The sequence below is a fragment of the Anabrus simplex genome, chromosome 12 (genome assembly GCF_040414725.1).
Source record: "Anabrus simplex isolate iqAnaSimp1 chromosome 12, ASM4041472v1, whole genome shotgun sequence".
Classification (NCBI taxonomy): Eukaryota; Metazoa; Arthropoda; class Insecta; order Orthoptera; family Tettigoniidae; genus Anabrus; species Anabrus simplex.
In genome coordinates this window covers 54,600,510-54,625,346 of record NC_090276.1, presented here as the reverse complement: position 1 = coordinate 54,625,346, position 24,837 = coordinate 54,600,510, and the positions used below count along the sequence as shown (strand labels likewise).

Sequence of the window (24,837 nt, the reverse complement as noted above, 5' to 3'; positions counted from 1 at the left end):
TGAAAACATACTAACCTATGCAGCTGGATCGTGGACTACAACAAAACGAGAGGAGAGTAGAATACAGGCAGCGGAGATGAAATTCCTAAGAGGTATCGAGGGCAAGACCAGAAAGGATTGAATTAGAAGTGAAGAGAGAAGGAAAAGGACAGGAATCTTGAAACTTCAAGACAGGATAGAAAAAACAAAGCTAAAGTGGTATGGGCATATGATGAGAATGGGAGAAGAGAGAGTGACCGGGCGAGTTGGCCATGCGTTTAGGGGCGCGTGGCTGTGAGCTTGCATCTGGGAGATAGTGGGTCCAAATCCCACTGTCGGCAGCACTGAAGATGGTTTTCCGTGGTTTCCCATTTTCACACCAGGCAAATGCTGGGGCTGTACCTTAATTAAAGCCATGGTCACTTCCTTCCAACTCCTAGGCCTTTCCTATCCCATCGTCGTCATAAGACCTATCTGTGTCGGTGCGACGCAAAGCCACTAGCAAAAAAAAAAAAAGAGAAGAGAGAGTGCCAAAAGAAAAGCTTTTTCAGAGAAGTTAACAGGAGAGAGACCACGAGGAAGACCCCGAAAGAGGTGGACAGATTCAGTGTGGAAGTGCATAGATAAGAGGGAAGGAAAACCAGAAGATGTACTTAAAAAAAAGAGAAGAGTAGTGGAGAGACAGGCAGCGATGGAGATCCTTGATTCACAACCCAACCCGGGAAGCTGGAAACGGGAAATCAAGAAGATGATGATGAGGAGCTGATGACCAAGATGTTAGGCCCCTATAAACAACAAGTATCATCATCAGTCTGTCAACAGGTCTGTTTTCAAAAAGGTTTTAAGACCCCAAAGAGCTTAAGACTGACTTCATTTTGTCATGCCTTTATTTAAGAATGTTCCCCATTACTTCGAGCTTGAGCTAATTTATGTACAGTGCGGCACCCAGCTCAAGGATATATTTCTGCAGTCCAAAAGTGTGTTTTAAGATTTTTACAAAATACTTCCTTATATTTATCAGTAACCTCAACTGCACAGGTAAGCAGCTGAAGTTCTGTCAATGTTTGGTTCCATTTATAAATGCAAGCATATTTCTTTTCTGTTTCTAAATTGACCAAGTCCTGGTAAAGTGCAGGTTTAGCAGCCTTTAACTTAACCTTAACTTAATACTGCATAGAATAATAACTAAGTTACAGAATTGTGAGGAACTGCAAAAAGACCTCGACAGAGTTGTGAGTGGATAGTATGTAATAAAGAGTTGTGATATGTACGACAGACAATGGTAGGGTTTTTTTTTTTTCTCCAAGTTGCTTTACTATTACATGTAATAAATGTCATCGTTGGGTCCGTATTGAGCAATGTATACCTTTCTAAAATAAATTTAGAGTCTACCTTTCCAATACATTATGTTTTTGATTGGTTTACATAAATATTTTTACATTATTGTCACTGTATGTCATAAGCGGGACCTGTTTCACCTAATTTTTTAGGCATCTTAAGCTGCTGTTCCTACTACCTAAGATCAAAATAGCCAGAATCCTGGATGTTGCTTAGTAATAAAATACTTAAAATGGTTAAGCTGGTATGAATTGTTTTATATGTGTGTGTGTGTGTTTTTTTTTTTGTAAAAACATCCAGCTAATGTGGATAATAATGACTAGTGAATTTTGTTAACAAGTACCATACATAAAAACATTTAGCTTGTTAAGTTATACAATTGCTCTGTCAAAAAAGGGTGAGTTTACAATTATTATACATTTGGTAAAAACATAATGATGTGCTTTAAAAAACTTGTGATGACATTGCTTGGATTAGGTTATTTAGTCTGTAATATTCCAAAGTCAAAGATACCCGTCTCCCTTAATCTCGAAAAACCATAGATTAGGGAGAGGGTATTGTTTATTGTAACCGTTGCATAATTTGTGATACATGCAGTATACAAAATTAGAAGGAGTAACCTGAGATAACTATTGAGAATTGTGTTAATAAATGGTACATTCGATGAATATTAATATAAAACAGATGATTAGAAATTGAACAGAGAAAGAATAATTTAAACTGAATGTTGGAGTTGCATTGATAGATGGCATTTTGAAAGAAAAACCGAAACATCTATGGATATTGATATCTTTTCAGATTATAAACAAAACCTCAAAGAATCTCAATATTGCCTTTACGGACTATTGAGAAAAGGGAAAAAATGAAAATTAGTATTCGGCTGTAATATTCAGTGTGCGTGCTCTCACTGGAATGTAAATGGACCTGAGTGTCACCTTGGGAATAAAATTTGGTGGCGTTTTCATAAGATATTGCGTGATCTGTTGTCTGAATGTTGCTTTATGGTGATTAAATTATTTAAAATCCTGCCGTCTGTCACTGTGTGGGTTTGAAGAGGGGACTTCTCAAGGTGGTTGTGACATTTTTTGTGGTCTTGTTGCGTCTTTTTAAAAATTGATATTGGTGGACTGAGAGTCTCCAACGAAAAAATATGTCATAGTTGTGAAGTTTGTGTGAACTGAGGTATAAAATGGGAATGTTTTTCATTACAAACTCTCAGTCCACCAATATCAACCTTTAAAAAGACGCCACAGCTAGGAGTGGGAAGGAAGCAGCTGTGGCCTTAATTAAGGTTTGCCTCATGTGAAAATGGGAAACCTATGGGCTGCAGACAGTGGGGTTCAAACCCACTATTTCCCAACTGCACACCCCTAACTGCACAGCCAACTCACTCATTACTGAGATTTTAATTACTGTCTTGATGGAGTGAATGAATCTCATTGAGACTGATGAACGTATCTAGGTGTTAATAAAAGGAAAGATTTTCATTGGGGTGATCACGTTAACGAGGTTGTAAAGGAGAGGGCATATAAGTTTCTGGTAAGACCCCAGCTAGAGTATGGTTCTGGTGTATGGGGCCCTCACTAGGATTGCTTGATTCAAGAACGGGAAAAAATTCAAAGAAAAGCAGCTTGATTTGTTCCCTGTGATTTCCAACAAAAGAGTAGCGTTACGAAAAATGTTGCAAAGTTTGGGCTGGGAAGACTTGGGAAAAGGACGAGCTGTTTAACTAAGTTGTATATTCTAATATAAATGGTCCGTTATTGGAAATTATAAATTTTCCAGCTAACTCATTCTTGGTTGCCAGCATTTTGCTCCTGTGTACCAATTTGTTCTCATCAGTTGGTAACTAACACACCCACCAAGATGCATGCATAGGCTGCAGTACTTGGAGACACAGGCGGTGCCGGTGCCTTCTGGGCCATCAGATGATATACAGTAGATATTTATTCCCTTGGGAACCTGAAATATTTTCTGAATGAGTAAATTCATAATTCCAATATAACTGGTATGCTATTGGAAATTTCTTGATTTGAGAACTAGAAAACATCTGCAGGAAATCAGCACGATTTGCTGTGGGTGTTTTCGGACGAACGAGTAGCGTAAGGTGACAAAATTATAAGCATGAAGATTAGATTTCCTTATGACCTATCTGTGTCGGTGCGACGCAAAGCAAATTGTAAAAAAAAAAAAAATTCTTATCACGAGCCGTAGACCTCACAAAAAGTACGATTCATTTATAGAAAACAAGTATTGATTATTATTATTAAAACTTGAAGCGGCCCAATTCCAATACATAATGTGTTGCAAGAAAGAAATTTTTCACTTTGCGGAAAACTAATGATCATCATAAATATGTCTTTCAATAAATGAAACTCAAATATTGATAACAATTTATTTACTTCATTTCAAAGAGCATCTTTGTTGACCAAGGCCTACTGTAACAACTAATTTGACGTCACTTCCTAAAGTAGCGTTATGAAAATGTTACCATCTTACAAGGGGAGGCTATGGCACATGGGTGACCAATTCGATCCACCTTTGGTACATGTGTAGGGCATGACCAGGAGGATAACAGGTGCAAGTAGCAAGGTGCAATTCTCAGCCGTTTCCAAGAAATTAATTAATTAAAAATTCCAGTGCGCTTATGTGCAAGCTATTTTTGCAAATAAAACAACGAACTCGTGGCGCAGCGGCAAGTGCTCCGCTTCATAAGCGGGGGATCGCTAGATCAAATCCCGCCGATTGACGATTTTTTCAAATATTTCACATCTCTCACAAATTAGGTGTCCTTTTCAGTTCTGTGTAGTTTGTCACATCTAATATAATTTGGCTCGTGTATTCCAGACCCAGCCACCCTTGATTGGTTTCGGCCTTCTATTCAGCCCTTTGCTATTGTTATTTTGTTATGGTGTAGCAAACACGGCTGCCAGCATATGTGTCAGTAGAGTTAGATCTTGCACACTCCACCACGAGGATAAGGTAAGCATACCATCAACGTCCTTTATTCTTTCATATCAGATTTATTGGAACATTCCTGTGGAATTGGTGACATTGTGGTGGTGATGATTTTTTATTTAAATGGAAACACGATGAGATAATCATCCCCAATGTGTGACATCATCACTGGATTCTCTCCCCCCTTGTGTCATTTTTTAATCAATTCCAATAAATTATTTTTTAGCGGAAAAGGGGTTCTGAAAAATCGTTCAAAAATGCAAAATACGGCATTTATCACTTGCACAAGATACTGCACTAATTATTGTTTTTGTGCTTCTAAGACCATGATATTCCTAGTTAGTGCAGTAATTTCTCGTGCGAATAGCATGATAAAAAATAGGGTAGAATAAGTTGTACAAAATACAGGGAATTAAATTATTAAATTTTCAAACAGCTCCTGTACGATATTTTCAGAACCCTTTTCCTGCTAAAAAAATTTATTGGAATTGATTTGAAAATGAAGATTATTGAAGACACCTTAATTCGTGAGAGATGTGAAATATTTGAAAAAATCATCCATCGGCCTGATTTGGTCCAGCGATCCTGTGCTTAAGAAGAGGAGCTCTTACCGTTGCGATACGAGCTCATTGTCTTTTTTACAAAAATAGCTTGCACATAAGCGCACTGCAATTCTTCATTAATTAATTTCTCGGAAACGGCTGAGAATTACACCTTACTACTAGCTCCTGTTATTCTCCTGGTCATGCCCACACGTGTACTAAAGATAGATTGAATCAGTCACCCATGCACCATAGCCTCCCCTTCAAGCTGTCAGTAGAGACATGGTGTGGAATGACATTGGTAGACGAATAAGCTTGAGTGGATATTTTAAAGGTAGGAAAGATCGTAATATGAATATGAGGATAAAGTTGGAATTCAAGAGGACAATTTGGGGCAAATATCTTCTACTTCCTCTTCTTCTTCTTCTTCTTCATTATTATTATTATTATTATTATTATTATTATTATTATTATTATTATTATTATTATTATTATTATTATTATTATTATTATTTCTTAACCTATAGGTTGATTTGCAGCATTCCTCCTTTCTTTCGGGCTTCCTTTTCAGTTCTGTGTAGTTTGCACATTTCACATCTAATATAATTTGGCTCGTGTATTCCAGATGCAGCCACCCTTGACGGTATCGGCCTTCTATTCAGCCCTTTACTAATTGTTATTTTGTTATGGTGTAGTAGATTGCCTACCAAGCCGGCCCCGTGGTGTAGGGGTAGCGAGCCTGCCTCTTACCCGGAGGCCCCGGGTTTGATTCCCGGCCAGGTCAGGGATTTTTACCTGGACCTGAGGGCTGGTTCGAGGTCCACTCCGCCTACGTGATTAGAATTGAGGAGCTATCTGACGGTAAGATAGCGGCCCCGGTCTAGAAAGCCAAGAATAACGGCCGAGAGGATTCGTCGTGCTGACCACACGACACCTCGTAATTTGCAGGCTATCCGGCTGAGCAGCGGTCGCTTGGTAGGCGTAAGGCCCTTCAAGGGCTGTAGTGCCATGGGGGGGGAGATTGCCTTCCAGTTGGTCTCTTCTAATATGTATCTGACACCAAAGACATTCTCGATTCTCCTACTCTGACAAACACCGCATCGTTCGTTACTCTGTCCATCCAGCTGATTTTGAGCATTCTCCAGTAGCACCAGATTTCTGAATTAGGGATTGGAATAATTTACCAAGGGAGATATTCAATAAATTTCCAACTTCTTTGAAATTGTTTAAGAAGAGTCCAGGTAAACAATTGATAAGAAATTCTGCCACCAGGACGACTAAATGCAGATCAGTGGTAAAAAGAAAAGAAAAAGAACAACTCAGTACGACTGACTTTTATGAACCCTTGTTGCAAACATAGAACTCATTGTACAGTCAAAAAATGTAAATAATAATCTAACGTTCGTCCCATCTCAGGTCATAGTGTTCTTAGTTTTACTGAAAAGAGTGAATACATGTGCTGGTGTGAAATTCTTTACGTTCTGCAGAGAACTTTGCTCCATGTCTTATTTCACCTTGTTTTCTGACCGACAAAAGCACAAATTTTATTATCATGTCTACAATTATGGGTCATGAAAGCATCAATGTAAATATAAAACGTGATCAGAAAGTTTCCATTTGAGGGCGTTGCTGCAGCAGACATGCAACGTAGCGCGACTCCGATACGGATATGTAGGCAAAGGGATCAGTGTGGTGGTTGTGTCGTGCTGAGGCGCGTGCGTTAAATGCAGCCACGTGAACTATGGCGACCTTACTTCCAAATGCATCCAAACAGGACCAAAGTGATGTTATTCTGTTCTTGGCTGCAGAAGGACAAAGACTGGTGGACATCCATCAGAGAATGAAGACTGTGTATGGGACAGCATGTCTGTCGAAAACCACCATTGTGGAATGGTGTATCAAGTTCCACGCAGGTCGAATTTTGACACAAGACGCTGATCGAAGTGGGAGGCCAGCCTCGTACTTTACGGACGACAACAACAACTCAGGTGGGAGAAACTCTAGCACCTGCCCTATAGTTCTGATCTCTCCCCACTCAATTATCACATCTTCGGTTCCCTCAAAAAGGCCTTGAACCGTCAACGCTTCCTGTCAGACGATGTGCAGGAGGCGGTTACGGACTTCTTCATGCAGCAGAATATGGCCATTTTACCACACGGGGATCTTCATCCTGCTGTGTCGGAGTGATGAGTGCCTCAATGCTCATGGCAATTTTGCTTGATTTGTATTCTGATTCAGGACTGTACGGCTATCGAACAGAAACTTTTTGATCGCGCCTTATACCTAACAGTTTGTTTGCCATTATGTTATGTTTGTTTTCACACCAGGCAAATGCCGGGGCTGTACCTTAATTAAGGCCACGGCCGCTTCCTTCCACTTCCTAGGCCTTTCCTATCCCATCGTCGCCATAAGACATATCTGTGTCAGTGCGACGTAAAGCAAATAGCAAAAAAAAAAAAAAAATGTTATGTTTGAATACAAATGCTGTGAACATGTATTTTGCTTATCAGTCTGATTACACCATAAACAGACCTTCTGATACTGTCAGCATACATGATATACCTGATACAGGGTAGATGAGACTATATACTTCGTAACTAACTACAGTTTTATGTCTTGTGCTAGTGAACCCCCAGCCTGGAGGACGAGAATATTTCATTTAGCCTGCGCCATCACCTTGACTTGAGAGGCCATACCAGTAGCTACACGGCTGCGAGCATATGTGTCAGTAGAGTTAGGTCTTACACACTCCACCACGAGGATAAGGTAAGCAGACCATCAGCGTCCTTTATTCTTTCATACAGATTTATTGAAACATTCCTATGGAATTGGTGACATTGTGGTGGTGATGATTTTTTTATTTAAATGGAAATACGATGAGATAATCATCCACAATGTGTGACAACATCACCGGATTCTCTCCCCCTTGTGGGTAGGGGTGATAGTATACACTCACGGTATCCCCCACCTGTCGTAAGATGTGACTAAGGGCACGTAACTTAGGAGCTTGGTTTTTAATGATCACCTACCTTCCTTCTAAGTTCTTCTACACATCCTAGATAGTTCTGGAAGCCACGGCAGGTTTGTTTGTTTGTTTGGTTGGTTGGTTGGTTGGTTGGTTGGTTGGTTGGTTGGTTGGTTGGTTGGTTGGTTGGTTGGTTGGTTGGTTGGTTGGTTGGTTGTTTGTTTATCGTATGGCTTTTAGTGCCCCGACTTTCTGAAGACGTGTTCAGCTCGCCTGATGCAGGTCTTTACACCCATGGGTGACCTGCGCATCTGGATGCGGGTGAGGTAGGGAGAGACTCAAACCCGGTGTCAGCGCACACAGCCTACTCCTGTCGAATAACACCAAGGAATCTGCTCAAAGCTTTACATTTCCATCCAATGGATTAATCACCATCAATAGCGTCATGTGCCCTCACTCCATATGAGCACTGAGGAGAGGTTTCTAATTGAATTCAGGCTTTTGGCACACAGTCGAGTGATTAGAAATTGTATACTACCACCTCTCCTACCCTGCTGGCCAACATTCTGATGGTGATTTTCCTTTTCCAGCCAACAATACTCAAACCGGCTAACCGCTGCGTCAGACCATTTAGACTTCAACGCCTTAACGATGATGGCCATCAGGCAGGTGCCACAACAGGTGATACCATATTACTACGATTGCCTTTGCTACATCCAAGTTAACACTACACGTTCCATAACTTTCTGGAAGCACCAGCGTGTATATTGTTGACCAGCGATCACCGGTCCTACTTCCGAGCTCTGTACGTTCCAGATTGTTCTGGAAGCTTGTGACATCAGCTACATCAGGTCACCAGCCCTGCTTTCAAACTTTCTAATGATGTAATGCCTTTTTCTGATTGGCTGACTTATTTCTCAGTGTGGGAATATAAGCAGCTCTCTGCCTGTTATTATCGTTCACCATCCTTGAGGCATCGTCTGTTGATAAGCAAGGCAGGACAGAAGGACTCAACAGTTTCCTACCTCTGAACATCATGGATTTGCTGCAAACTTACTATTATGCTGAATTTATTCACTCAAGCGCTATTGATCTCCTGCAAGTGAGTTTTGCTTTTCTCTGTTACAACTTGCTTATCATTCTCTTCACTTGCGCTTGGGCAGCCTGATACTTGACCATGTCATTCTTTGTTAAATAGTGTATATTTTTTACTGGTATCTTACAGTGTTATATTTTTGAACTTGGAGCTTCTGTGACTTAGGTGGCAGTGCTCTGGCTTTTCACAAGTGGGTTTCATGGTTCAAATCCCAGTCACTCCATGTGAGATTTATGCTGGACAAAGCAGATGAGGGACAGGTTTTTCTCAGGGTACTCCAGTTTTTCCTTTCATCTTTCATTCTACCAATACTCTCCAGTATCATTTCATTTCATCTGTCAGTCATTAATCACTGCCCCAGAGGATTGCAACAGGCTTTGGCAGTTGGCACAGTTGCTATCCTCGCCGCTAGATGGGGATTTCATTAATTCCATTCCTGACCCGTCACTGACTGGAAACAGGCTGAGGATTTTTATTTTCATATTATATTGGGTTGATAAGTTGATCATTTGTGTATTGATTGGGGTGGCCTTTCTTACTTTATTGGAGCGGGAGGTTTTAGGTTATATTCAAATTCGTAAAGGGCCTAATAAAGTAGGGTTTATTGGGTTGCCACAACCTTTTGCTGATGCAATTAAGTTATTATTTTATATTTTATATTATTTTATTTTATTGTCACTGTCACATACTGTAACTCACAATTACTCAGTGATGTATTCACCTCCACTCTCTATGACCTTCTGCCAACGTTGAGGTAGCAGTTGAATGCCTCACCTGCATAGAACTGTTTTGATTTTGATTGGAAGAAATCTGTTAGCTTCGTCAGGAAACACTCGCCCCTGAATGTGGTTAGAAAGAGAGCGGAAAAGATGGAAATCTGAGGGGCAAGGTCAGGGCAATGCAGAGGATGAGGAAGAGGTTCCCAGCCAAGTTCAGCAATCACACCATTGGTCAGTTGCACAGTATGCGGACGAGCGTTATCATGGAGCAATAAGACTGGTTGTTATCTTTGTCTTCAATATCTGTACCTTACCCACCGAATGCAAATGGCGTACAATAGTTGACTGATCATATTCAAAAACTTGCTCCATTTCCTGCATTGTTTGACGAGCATTCTCATGAAGCAACTCATTCAAGCTATTTTCGTCAAAATCTTAAGGTCTTCCAGAACTTGGATCATCAGACAAGTCAAACCGTCCTGCTCGAAAGCGGGAAAACCATTTTTGTGCTGTTCTTTCAGCAATTGCTTCATTCCGTACACTTCACAAATTGTTCTCGCAGCTCCTGCTGCACTGGATCCTCGGTTAAACTCAAAGAGTAAAATGTGTCAGAAATGCTCACTTTTCTTAACTTGACATTCCATATCCGTTTGTCTGAAATATACATAAATAATACGTTCACAATCAAGACAACCTGTGTTTCACAACACACAAACTCCAAAATCAGTTAAAACAACGGAATAACGGTAAGCATTTGCTTCACGCCGCATTGTTGCCAACCTAAAAGAATATTGCACAAACTTGTGCATCAACTCAGTATTTTGAACTTGTATGTTTGACAGACTGAAAAAGCATATAAGTTCCACTCCATCCTAAAAATAGCTCCACATTCATTGTCGTGTAAAATGTAATTATATACAGAAAGATAGGAACATGAAAGGGAACATGCAACAGGGTAAACACAGTGGTAGATCAGTATCGAAAGAGCGAACAACAGCAAGAGGAAACAAGGAGAAACATTAAAATACAAAAGGACAATGAAATTTCCACATTTTCATCTATCCTTTTGACCTTCTTCTCCATCTCTTATTTAAAACTATAAGCTTCCTTCCTACCCACATCTCTACTTTTTTTTTGAATCAAGCAAGTGGCTGGACCATACTTTATGCAGATGATATTGTTTTGTTTGGTGAGTCATGACAGGAGGTTGAGGCAGTCTTGGAACAATGGCGAGTAATCCTAAAGGCAAATAAGTCGCAGAAAGACAGATTATATGTTCTTGAATTTTGTGCATCCAGGGCAAGCGGGCCCACACAACACTGTCTTCCTTGTTGGAGAACCACTGATGGTGACTGACAAGTTCAAATATCTTGGATCAGTCATCACAACTGATGGTAATATCGATGCAGACATCAAGCACCGCATCAGTGTTGGATGGATGAAATGGCGGTTTCTTACTGGTGTTTTGTGTGATAAGCAGATGCCAGTATCCTTCATGTACGGCTCCGAATGTTGGGCAAGGCAAAAAAAGCATGACCAGCGAATGCATGTCACTGAGATTCGGATGTTGCAATGGTCGGCGGGAGTAATTCTGCGTGACAAAGTGCACAATGAGCACGTGCGAGGATCTTTCAAAGTTGTGCCCATCAGCAACAAGATGGAGGAAGAACATCTCCGCTGGTATGGTCACGTCAGAAGAAGAAAGGAACATCATTTACAGTAGTACAGAAAGCTCTTGCCATCGAAGAGCTGAAGAGAGTGAAAGGACGTCCTAAAGCAACATGGACACAAACTGCTGAGGCTGCCTTAAGGAAAAGTTAAGTTCCATTAGATTAAAACTCTGTATGACAGTAAATGTAATCATGTGTTATGAAATAATTAATCCTGTTACCAGTCACAGTTTTGATAAAGTTGTATTCCACAACACATTTCAGAGTGGATACTGAATCGTCAGGTGGTGAAATGGTAACATTTAATTCTTGCTCTACTTGATGCACAATTGTTTTCAAAGAATATTTTACTATTTTGTTTAAGAGAAGGAGCAATGTGCATAATGAATTTACCGGGTGGGCAATATAAAACCATCCCGTAAAATTTTTACAATAGGACTGTCACGGGATTGACCCTTGTTAATGAAGATCTCAGAAGATGCTGGAAATGGCCTCATCTGAAGAATTGAAACACTGAGGATCCAAAAGTCCTCACTCCATTTCACTCAGAGGCAGAACTCAACACGGTAGGCTTCACTATACAAAGGAAAAATTAAGTGTATCCTCCTAATTCAATACGTCATAGAATTCCATCATTAGATGGAATAATCAAATTCAAACATGTTTCAACTCATTTGAGCCATCTTCAGTGAAAAGGAGGGAAGGGGGTTAAAGTAATTTACGTAAGACAAGCTCTAAAAATGTGCCAAAAACATAATGAAGGAACAAATGAAAAAACAAGAGAGAGACATGACAGAAATAAAAACAGCACAATATACAATATTTACATCATCATATGGAGCAATAAACAACTCGCTGCAATAAAATTCAGTGAAAAAAGGGGTTAATACAAAACATAATTGAATTTAAAAACTGTGTTAACCTAAGAAGAAAAGAAATGAAAACAAATGATACAGATGGAAACGAACAGTAAGTGCACATAGTGAGGTTGCGGACCTCTTAATCTAAAAAAATTTGGTTTTATAACAGTTCGAAACAGGATGAAATCACTGCGTCGAAAATTCAGGCTGAAAGTCTGCCTTTGGGGAGCGGGAGCGAAAAAGTTTGAGAAACCAAGCCTGATATAATGTGCAGGCGAAATGCATGTGACGAGTGATTGAAAAACGCGATGAAATTTAAAACTTTAGAACAGCGGCATTCTCAATTTCTTCTCAATCTAGCGGTCCGTTTCTCAATTGTTTCACAATGTTGGCTGGTTTGCCTTATTTTAAAAGGTCAGGAGGGCCATGACAAAAAATTGATAAGCTGTGTTAGAGAAGATGACATATGCATGGAAAACTGTAAGTGACCATAGTGGAAACCATCAGTCAAGTTCCAATCTGTAATGGAAAAAATTAAATTGTGTGAAAAACTTGGGCTGGTAAGTAAAAAGTGTAAAATGGGTCTGAAGAAAGCTTTAAACATACAGTGTTTAAAAGGTGGTTGTCCACTTGAAACGGCCTGTCCTTCTCAAAGTTAATGGTCCTGTTCGTATGATCGAGTCTATTGTTGGCTCAGCTGTGTTTTCGAGGATGGAAGGAGCGGATAGGGAAGGGGTGGTGCAGGGCTGGTGGGAAGGGGGGAGTGTTGGAGAGATGGAGGCGAGGTTTGTTTATATTATGGAAGTACTGAAAAATATATGGAATGAATTGTTTCAAGTAGAATATTCTTTTTTTTTCCGTTTATTTCATTTAAATTGTGAGAGGGGTTCAAAAAGGGATCTAAATCGATATGGATGCTCTCGAAAACGTTGAGCAAGGTGCCTTTTTGCTAATTATGCAAGATAATCTTGTAACGCTAGGGTTCATCTGGTCACTATAATGCATGCACAGCAGTAAATTTGTAAGGATACAAATGCAGGTCTGTTTTAATAATGTTTCAACACAACAATCTCTTAATACCCACTCGCACAGATAAACAGCATTGAGATTTTTTTGGGCTGGGTTCCTGGCTTTCCTTCACTCGAGCAGTGTTTTCTGATGTTCGAACTCTTTTTGGATAGTTACAGTTTCTATTCGCTATATAGCCCGTTTCACGTCGTTTTGCCACAAAGTTTTGCATTGCGGACTTTGCTGGAGGATTTGCCTAAACACTTCCAGTCTTAAACTCTTGCGCAAACAGTTCCGAACAGGTTTCCCATGAATTGTGCTTTCATTTTGTGTTGCATTCAACTGGTCAATAATCACGTCTGCTCCTCGCATTCACTCACACATGATACAGATGTGGATTTCCATAGGGAATCTGAAATATTTGTTCCGAATGAGTAAATTTATAATACCAATATAAATGGTCCGTTATTGGACATTATAAATTTTCCAGCTAACTCATTCCTGGTTGCCAGCGTTTAACCCCCGTGTGCTAGGCTGGGCTCTTCAGTTGGTACCCAGCACACCCACCAAGACGCTGGCCAGTGCATACCGTGGAGGCCACTGCGTAGGCTAATTGTAGCCACCTGCAGTGCCAATGCACTATGAGAGACTTTGTCTGATTATTAAAAATTGATGCCTGCTTGGCCACCAGATGATACAGATGTGGATTCCCATAGGAAATCTGAAATATTTGTTCCGAATGAGTAAATTTATAATACCAATATAAATGGTCCGTTATTGGACATTATAAATTTTCCAGCTAACTCATTCCTGGTTGCCAGCGTTTCACCCCCGTGTGCTAGGCTGGGCTCTTCAGTTGGTACCCAGCACACCCACCAAGACGCTGGCCAGTGCATACCGTGGAGGCCACTGCGTAGGCTAATTGTAGCCACCCGCAGTGCCAATGCACTATGAGAGACCTTGTGTGATTATTAAAAATTGATGCCTGCTTGGCCACCAGATGATACAGATGTGGATTCCCAAAGGGAATCTGAAATATTTGTTCCGAATGAGTAAATTTATAATACCAATATAAATGATCCGTTATTGGACATTATAAATTTTCCAGCTAACTCATTCCTGGTTGCCAGCGTTTCACCCCCGTGTGCTAGGCTGGGCTCTTCAGTTGGTACCCAGCACACCCACCAAGACGCTGGCCAGTGCATACCGTGGAGGCCACTGCGTAGGCTAATTGTAGCCACCCGCAGTGCCAATGCACTATGAGAGACTTTGTCTGATTATTAAAAATTGATGCCTGCTTGGCCACCAGATGATACAGATGTGGATTCCCATAGGGAATCTGAAATATTTGTTCCGAATGAGTAAATTTATAATACCAATATAAATGGTCCGTTATTGGACATTATAAATTTTCCAGCTAACTCATTCCTGGTTGCCAGCGTTTCACCCCCGTGTGCTAGGCTGGGCTCTTCAGTTGGTACCCAGCACACCCACCAAGACGCTGGCCAGTGCATACCGTGGAGGCCACTGCGTAGGCTAATTGTAGCCACCCGCAGTGCCAATGCACTATGAGAGACCTTGTCTGATTATTAAAAATTGATGCCTGCTTGGCCACCAGATGATACAGATGTGGATTCCCAAAGGGAATCTGAAATATTTGTTCCGAATGAGTAAATTTATAATACCAATATAAATGATCCGTTATTGGACATTATAAATTTTCCAGCTAACTCATTCCTGGTTGCCAGCGTTTCACCCCCGTGTGCTAGGCTGGGCTCTTCAGTTGGTACCCAGCACACCCACCAAGACGCTGGCCAGTGCATACCGTGGAGGCCACTGCGTAGGCATTATAAATTTACTCATTCGGAACAAATATTTCAGATTCCCTATGGGAATCCACATCTGTATCATCTGGTGGCCAAGCAGGCATCAATTTTTAATAATCACACAAAGTCTCTCATAGTGCATTGGCACTGCGGGTGGCTACAATTAGCCTACGCAGTGGCCTCCACGGTATGTACTGGCCAGCGTCTTGGTGGGTGTGCTGGGTACCAACTGAAGAGCCCAGCCTAGCACACAGGGGTGAAACGCTGGCAACCAGGAATGAGTTAGCTGGAAAATTTATAATGACCAATAACGGACCATTTATATTGGTATTACTCACTCACACACTCGCTTACTCACTCAGACGTAATGACACAGCGACTTACTCGGGAGATGCACAGACATGTGAGAGCAACCGATTAGTGCATCAAAATCACGGTTTCCAGCATTTCTTCTCCTGTCCATTAACAAGGGTCAATTTCACGTCAGTCTTATAATTATTTTCCAGGCCATTATCTTGGGTCAACTATACTATAGGTTTGTGTCGTCTCAGAAGTACACAGTTGCTGCTAAAGCTTAATATTGTTTTCAAATACTTATTTTCAATTTTATCATCGAGTGTGTGTTTTAAGATCTGTTAATTGATGTCTATAAATTTCCAGAGTTTCTAAAATGTTGAGTTTTATCCCTTTTGGATGTGTGGGTGTGTAAAATGGTAAGAGAATTTTGTATATTTTATACTTGATGTCATGTGTCATGTAGATGTGCAGCAACTGCTGTTTTTTCATGTTTATGCAGCCTAAATGTCACCAGGTGTCTTTAAATCCGATGTCAAATCCTCTTCCAGTTTGTCCAATGTAAAAGTTTTCACACAGTTTTCACAGGTGATTTCACTATCTTTCTTTGTATGGCCAGACTAGATATTTAAGGATATTCTCCACATAACCTATACCCGTGTGGGTGGGGGCAGTAGAATAACACCCACGATATCCACTGCCTGTTGTAAGAGGCGACTAAAAGGGGCCCCAGGGGCTCTCAGCTTGGGAGCGTAGGTTTGCGACCACGGGGCCCTTAGCTGAGTCTTGGCATTGCTTCTACTTACTTGTGTCAGGCTCCTCACTTTCATCTAACCTATCTGACCTCCCATGATCGACTCTTGTTCGTTTCTGACCCCAAAGGTATTAGATTTCCGAGACCTAGGGAGTCTTTCATTTTCACGCCCTTCCTTGCCCTTGTCTTCCTTTCGCTGGTACCTTCATTTTTTGAAGTGTCGGATCCCTTCCATATTTCTCTCTGATTAGGATGGCTGCCTAGTTGTACTTCCTCATAAAACAATCACCACAACCACATAACCTAATGTTCCCGTTATTTTTTCAGGGTTGATCTGCTAGTGATGGGAACTGAGAATCTGAAATGCAGTTTTAAGAAACAGTACCAAGATATTTGTCGCTTATGTGCCAAGAGGAGAGAATATCTTATTCCAATTTTTAATGAAGATGGTAGAAATCAAGATATAAAGATGAAAATTGACATATACCTGCCTGTCAAGGTAAACATGGTCCTTGGAACTCTGTTTTATCTTCTCTTTTCCTGGTAACAGACTTACCACCTTAGGGTAACACCTAGTTTAAACGATGCCAGTTAATGAGACAATTGTCAGAAGACAGTTGACTGGCTTACAATTATTAGCTACGTGTGAACACTTCGGTCCAGTTGTCTAGGCAATTACCCTCACAATTGTCCAGATAATAGATTGTCTCCAGCACTAGACTGAGAACAACCAACTGAGCCCAGCTGCAACCCCCACCACCCGGAGCTCAGTATTATCGGGACAATTTTTGCTGTGTGAATGTGACAAGCCAGTAGCTGTATATTTATTTTGTGCCAGTTCGCTTGCACCAACAGAGAGGTGCAGCCACCTGCGTGATCTTGATATTTTAATTACCTTAATTTTTAAATTACTTGTAGGCTGTACACGTAAATATGGCTCCAGAGTGGGGTGACAATACTAATTCGTTGAGCTGTTTAGGGAACGACGGTGTTTGAGGAACCAGCAAGACGACCTATGTGAAGATGAAAATGCCTGTCATGGCACTTTCTAAGATTACCGATAAAATTAACATTGAATAAGTCAGTGTGATTGAGATAAAAACTTTGCATGACTAAGCAGTGAATTACTGGCACATGTAATTACAAAATACAAAATAAATTTAATTCCTCATGCAGACGCTGTGCACTCCACCATTTCTCATCGTCTACTGCCGCAGCAATAGCTTCCTCACATGAACGGGTTATCGTTCAACTGCACTGGTCAGCGATAGTCCCGCAATAATTACAGGACAGCTGTCGCCAGCAATTGTCTTGGCATCTGGCATTGTGTAAACTAGGCATTATAGAAATAACTGCAACCTCCTGTGGGTGACTTTTAGAATACTCCCGTGGTGTCGCATGCCTGTTGTTGGAATGTTCCTGCAACCTTCTTTCACATGGAGTGCTGTGTTAACTTGCTTATTGAATATGTGCACGGCTTTTCATTATAGCTTGTTCTATGTTAAATAAAACAGTGTTGCTCTTATGATAACAGGGTTGCCATATCGGACGGCTCTGCTCCACGCCATCACGGGAATGCGGCGGCACACAAATTCAGTATTTAAGTTCAAGCCAAAAAGCGGAAGAAACTGAGCTACAAATTATTTTTATGAACTAAAGGGTATGAGGAGTTTACAGGAGCTATTTTTGGTTTGTACGGAATCAGAGGTAACCTATGGCACATAAAAAACCTCGGCAATGAAGTTTAAGGCAAACTGGGGGAGAAATAGACAAATCATTTTTATGGGCTCGAGGGGTGAGGGATGTATTTAATTACGTTTAATAAAATATTCCAGACAATAAAGGCTAGAAAACAGACGCAACAAATAAATACTGTAGATGACTCTGCGAAAGATCAGAGTATTAACTTTAAAGAAAGAAATCACACACTCTCACTCGACACAAGACAATTACGCTCTGATTTAAAGCCTGAAAACACACACGCAAGAAATAAATACTGCAGATGGCTTCACTACGGAAGTGAGCTGCCGGCGGTTCACAGAGTGAGGGACTACACGGTGTTTGTACCAGAGCAACACAGAAGACGAAAAATGAAGGATGGCAACGAAGTGATGACTGTTCCCTCCATTGTGCTTCCTCCCTATAAATATATTTATGAAAAAAGAAAATGTTACGTAGTTGTTTTAATAATTCACGAGCAAAAATGCCTCATCCTTTTTATCTATCTTTCATAATATATTACAAAGTACAGTATAATATCCCTTAATCATGAGGAATTATGGGCGTCTCAGAGGGGTTATGTTCACTCCCTGTAGGTTCATAAGAGCAATACTGCTTTTTTTAACACAGAATGAGCTATAGTAGACCTTGGAATTTAGGCTAGAGCTGACATAGTCTTTTTTTTTCTTTCTTCACATCAGAAGCACCAGTATTTGATGTTTTGGAACAAGTTAACTCACCACAGGTGTTGAACAGTAAGAAGTGGAATACAAGATACAGTACAGTAAATTGTTTGGAAAAAAATACAGTATTCAAAGTATTTGAAACCTAACTGTTGGAAATAAGCCTTAATATCTCAATTTAATATCTGCAAATGGACCTTAATATTCCTAGCTTAATATTCTTATGTTACTTTAAAGGACTTCACTTTATTACAGAAAAACGGTCTTCATCTTATTTATTAGGATACAACAGGTAGATAAACAATTGACACTCAAAATCCACATGTAATTCTAACATACTCCCACCTTAAGTTAACAAAATCCTGATGAGTTAACCTAACCTACCTTACACTCAGACAAATCAAAGCATTACAAATTTAATCTTCTTGGGGTCCTTATTTTCCGACCTCTAGCTGTCCTTGTCTTATCTTTCTGTTGCTCCCTCCTGCCACACTGACCTGTTGTGTTGTGTGTTCCTTTTCATGTTCCTATCCCTCTAAATATGACTTGATAACATACGAAGGTTGATCAAATATAAACAGAATTTTTGTTCCTGAACATCAACAGTTGGTAGGACTGGCCCCGCGCTTCTGCTGTGCTGAGGCGGGACCATTAGGATTGGGAGAGCGTGCTGGTAGATATTCCCCGCCGTTTCGTCGGTAACGCTTACGATGTCGAAGCAACAGGCGCACCCCTCCACTGCGCAACGCATAATTATAAAATTTCTTGCTCGTGAAGGAGTAATAGCAACAGAAATTTGCCGGAGATTGACTGCACTGTTTGGTGATTAAACATTGTGAAGGATGCTTGTGTTTGCCTGACATAAAAAGTTCAAGGAAGGACGAGAACTTGTGGAAAATCAGCAACACGATCGCCCTCCTCTGACCAGCATTACAGACGAAAACATTAGTGCAGTTAAAGACATTATTGACGACGATCGAGAATATCGGAAATTGCAGAACAAGTCAGAATCTGTTATGGGAGCTGTCAAGCAATCATCACAAACAACCTACAGTTCCGTAAAGTGTGTTCCAGATGGGTCCCTCGCATTTTGACTGAAAATCTGAAATTAAGACATTTGGAGGTCTGTCAGAGGCTTACAGCAAGGTTTGCTGAAGAAGGTGATGCATTTTTGAGTCAGATCATCACCTGCGATGAAGCATGGGTCCACCACTACACTCCCGAATCCAAACAAGCCAGTAAGGAGTGGTGGAGGAAAGGGGAGACAGCACTAGTGAAAGCCAAGACTCGACTGTCAGCTGGCAAGGTTCTTGCAACCAGTTTTTCGATCGGCAAGGCATTTTTCTGATTGATGTTTTGCATGAGCGATGCACAATCAATGCTGCTTACTACTGCGAGCTGTTGAACAAGGCGAGGGTTGCATATCACCGCAAAAGAGGAGACCAACCCATTCGACAGGTCATCCTCCTCCATGATAATGCACGGCCCCATACTGCAGCTCTAACTGTCTCCAAGCTACAGGAAATGCACTGGACACATACCCTCGTCATTGGATTGGAAGGGGAGGTCCCGTCCCATGGCCAGCGTAATCACCGGATCTCACACCTCTGGATTTCTTCCTCTGGGGTTACGTCAAGTCATTGGTGTATGAAACCCCTGTAGAAATGGATGAAGACCTGCTTGCTAAGATCCAGGCTGCCTGTCTCCTGGTACAACAAACACCAGGGATCTTTGAGAGAGTGTGGCATAACTGCTTGCACCGTTCCCATGCATGCATTGAAACTGGCAGTCGTCACTTTGAACAGTTACTATGAGCTGCATTGTTGTTATGCAGTGTACGCTTTGTATGTTCATAACACAACAAATATGCATTTACGACCATTGGTTCCCAAATGTTCTCCCCAGAAATTTTCATCAGCTGGTTGGCAGGAATGAGTAGCCGGGTGGGGTAAACATTGTAAAAGATGAGTATAACATTTCAATTTATTCCTCTCTGGGCATTAACAATATCGGGCAGGTAAATGTTAACTGTATAATTGAACTATTTTAGTGTTATCACAAACGAAACATAACAGAGTATTTTGAACTTCTAGTGTTCTACATTCCTTTCACTGTTTGTTCACTGGAGACCATGGGAACACAAGAGAGGCTTTGGAAGACCCCAGAAGAGATGGCTCGATGACATAAAGCTGTTGGCTGGAACACGTTGGTTCCAAGTGGTTCAAGACCGAAGACAATGGAAGCATATGGAAGAGGCCTATATCCAGCTGTGGATTGAAATAGGCTAAAAAATAAGAAGAAGTGTTCTACAGCTCGTTCATAATAATGTAACATCGGGGCTTACACTCTGTTGGTGTGGAGTACCATATGGGTTTTGAAATGTCATGCGGAATCGAGTGCTCGCATGCGATTCAGCACTACTCCAGACATCGTTCGCGCTTGACACACTGTGATAATCAAGCTAAACTGATCCAATTATGCTGACATTAATGAGGATAAAGATTTGTCATTCAAATAAACTGTTTTACAGTATTTACGTTTAAATTTGGAACACCCATTGACTCAAATATGCTTTAATATTATGTAACTGGCACAAATCTAAGTTATGTTAGCTGGGCAGTGTGCCCATTAGTAAGGTCCTAGGGAGAACACAGGTTCACTATCTCAATATAATCGGATGTAGACCCACTATCACGTGTTTCAATTTGAACCAAAAGGTTTCAGACACCCTATATTTACTGTGTACCTGATACTCATTTTCTTTTTTTTCTTTTTGTAAATTGCTTTCCTTTAATGAGAAATTTTGAAGTGTACATTCGAATTGTTGCAGTTAGTGTTTATAAAGTGGGCTCTTTTAATGAAACCTATGCTAGATTTCCTTCAGGCAAGAAAGTAAATATTACCCCCGCTATTATTGTCATGTGAATGGCTTTGTTTCTATTAATGTGATAACTTCCATTTTATTTATTTATTTATTTATTTATTTTTTGTAGGTGGAATGTGATGATTTCCTTCCTATCCAGGTGTGTGATAGATGTGTATCTGCCATGGCAACATGGGACCATTTCTCAGCCAACTGTTTAGCTGCTGAACGACGACTAAGAGCAATAACGTGTTCCGAGTGTAGTAAGGTACATTAAGTTCCAAATCAACTGTTGTCAGGAGTAAGCCGTTTTGGTAGAAAACCCAACAATTGCATGCACATTTTGTACTTTCCTCTTTTAACTAATTTTTTTCCTTTACCATGGTCATCATCATAATCAATTAACCGTCTCCAGTTTTCCAGGTGCGGTGTATGAGCGTTCGCCACTTCAGTTGATTCAGGTACCATTCTTCTTCCTGTACTTGGTTCCAATCCACTCCTCTATGTTCTAGATCTTGTTTGACTTGTTTGATCCATCTCCTTCGAGGTCTGCCTCTAGGTCTTTTGCCATCTAAGGCTTCCTCCAACCATTCTTTAGCTACTGAGCATTACATGGCTATACCATTTCAATCTTGATCTGATTATGGTATCACATAACGATTCTCTTATTTGAATCTCTTGGCGAATCCTCGTTGCAGACCTTATATCTCCTGGTTTTTGTAGCATTGTCCGGAGGAATTGGAGTCTACTTTTATCTCTGCCTGTGATGATAAAGTGTTTGTTTGGCTAGTATTGGAATATGGCTGTCCCAGAGAAGGCTTCTAACGTGATGGTAAAGGACAGCTCCTCTTTGAACTCTGTTTGTGATTTCAGCATTTGATCGGTTATCTTCAGTCAGGACACTACCGAGGTATTGGCAGTGGTTAACTTCTTGAAATTTCTGTCCGTCTACTGTGTTATTTGCTCCTGACTTTTGTCTGTTGACTGTCATAACAACTGTTTTCTTAAGGCTGATTTTAAGTCCAAATTCCTTAAAATGACAATTCCAAACATTAATCTTTCCTTGAACTTCTTTGACATTACCTCCCCAAATCACCACATCATCTGCAAATGCAAATGCCTTGAATGCACTGTTCTCGCTGTGCTGTTTCACTCTTCATTACCTCATCCATCACTGTGATAAATAGTGGAGGTGACAAAGTGCTGCCTTTTTGCACTCCTTTACTTGTTACAAACCAGTTGGGATAGCCATATTCTTTCCTCACACAGCTCTGGCAGTGTTTGTACAACATTTTTACTTTACTGATTAGAGATACTGCAACATTTCTCCCTCTCAAGCAATCCCAAAGTTTATACCTCAGTATGCTGTCATAGGCATTTTCTAGGTCCAGAAAGACAAAGATGACTTTTTTTCCCTTTTCCTGTAATCGAAGGACATATTTCATTGAATCTAACATTTTTTAAATAACTTTCTGTAATCTTCTTCAAGTGCCACATCCGGTTCTTTCTACCTTGTAGAACATGGTCTAAATAAGCTGTTTTCCTGGCTTTGGTGATGTTTTCTGGCTCACGCTCAGTTCTGGCTCTCCTTAACACTTTATTATTTGTTACAAAATCTGTCCAGGCTGTTCTGAGCATTCTGCTGTGTAACCACATTTCAAAGGTCTGTAATCTGTTCATGGAGGAAGCGTTGACAAGTCCAGGTCTCTACTCCATAAAGCAGTGTAACATCTCAACAGCTTTTGCCTTTGTTTGGGGTTTAGATTATCATCACAAAAGAATGAGCTCATCTGTAATATTATTGCGTATAATTCAGTATTTGTGATACAATTCCTTTAGTTTTGCCAATTGCCACCTTTTCAATACAATAATTACCTTCAATACCTTCAATACGGACAAGGAAAATGAAGTTTATAATCTGCAATAATTCAGTATTTTCATATAGAGTTCATGTTTAGTTTTCATGTTGGTATACACAATGCCAAATGTATTTTTCTTAATGAATTGTATGTATATTTAAGCACTCCCATGCTTTCCTTTGGTAGTTCCTATCTGTTCATAGTTTAGTTGGCAAGTTGCATTTTTATGGAGACTTGAATGACAGAATTGCATCAATTAAACCTTTGTTACATATCTTATGCATTAAATACTTTATTCCTACAATATTATATATAGAAAAAATATTTTGTTATCAATTACGTCCCCCCTTCCCTTTTTATTTTTTTTATTTTTATTTTTTTACAAACCTTATCAATTTCACTCACCAAAATGTTATTCATTAAAATCACAATACAATACACCTCTGTGGGAGGAGGCAGTAGAATAACACCCACGGTATCCCCTGTCGTAAGAGGCGGCTGATAGAGGCCCAGGGCCTCTTAACTTAGGAGAGTGGGTTGGCGACCACAGGGCCTGAGCTGAGTCCTGGCATTGCTTTTACTTACTTGTGCCAGGCTCCTCACTTTCATGTATCCTATTTGACCTCCCATGGTCAACTCTTGTTCTTTTCCGACCCCGATGGTATTAGAGCACTCGAGGCCTAGGGAGTCATTCATTTTTCATGCCCTGAGTGGCCCTTGAACTTCTTTGGTCGATACCTTCATTTTTGAAATGTCGGATCCCTTCCATTTTTTCTCTCTGATTACTGTAATATAGGGGATGGTTGCCTAGTTGTACTTCCTCTTAAAACAATAACCGCCGGGCTGAGTGGCTCAGACGGTTAAGGCGCTGGCCTTCTAACCCCAACTTGGCAGGTTCGATCCTGGCTCAGTCCGGTGGTATTTGAAGGTGCTCAAATACGACAGCCCCGTGTCGGTAGATTTACTGGCACGTAAAAGAACTCCTGCGGGACTAAATTTCGGCACCTCGGCGTCTCCGAAGACCTTAAAAAGTAGTTAGTGGGACGTAAAACAAATAACATTATTATTATTATTAAAACAATAACCACCACCACCTCTCAGTAATATAACCCACTCAGAGGGTTGTCCGATTATTGGGATTTACAGGCTGTAACTATTTGCTGTTTTTATTCAAATCCACTTGACCATTTATGAAATGTCTAATGTGTGAATTTTAATGTGTACACTGGTGTATGTTATGCGTTTGTATTTATTGCCTTAACTCGAGAGGTTTAACACCCCCACCTTTCATTTATGACATCTACCCTATCTGACCTCCCTTGGTCAACTCTTGTTCTTTTCCGACCCCAGTACAGTTTACAAACTTCATTTTAAAGATCTGTATTGATACACTTCTTGCAAACAGTCTTACTGCAATGTTAAATATGAACGACCTTACTTGAAAATGTTGCAAGCATTGTTGGAATCTGGTAGTTTCAGTGTGTTAACTGGGGAGATCGAAATTCTGGCCTCGGAAATAGGATTGCTACAAATCCACATCAGGACATTTAAAAACTTTAACTTGTAAAGAATACTTTCAAATTGAACTATTCTGGTAGAAGAAATCTGAATTAAATAGCTTTTCACTTGTAAAGTGATGTGTATTGATTGGGTGGACCAAAACCTAACATTGTTTCCTGGTATTAGAGCACTCAAGGCCTAAGG

At 40.5% G+C, this 24,837-nt stretch overlaps 1 protein-coding gene across 2 annotated transcripts in view; it reads left to right on the top strand.

The window, feature by feature from the left end:
- LOC136884298 (uncharacterized) overlaps positions 1–24,837 on the top strand; it is a 32,214-nt gene that overhangs the window by 3,111 nt on the left and 4,266 nt on the right. The window contains exons 2-4 of one of the 2 annotated variants that reach the window (XM_067156370.2): positions 7,443–7,583; positions 16,337–16,508; positions 21,405–21,542. In XM_067156370.2, the coding sequence (XP_067012471.2) occupies positions 16,353–16,508; positions 21,405–21,542 (294 nt within the window). In that variant the 5' untranslated portion in view covers positions 7,443–7,583; positions 16,337–16,352. The remainder of the gene's footprint in view (positions 1–7,442; positions 7,584–16,336; positions 16,509–21,404; positions 21,543–24,837) is intronic. The other variant, XM_067156371.2, reaches the window with a different exon arrangement.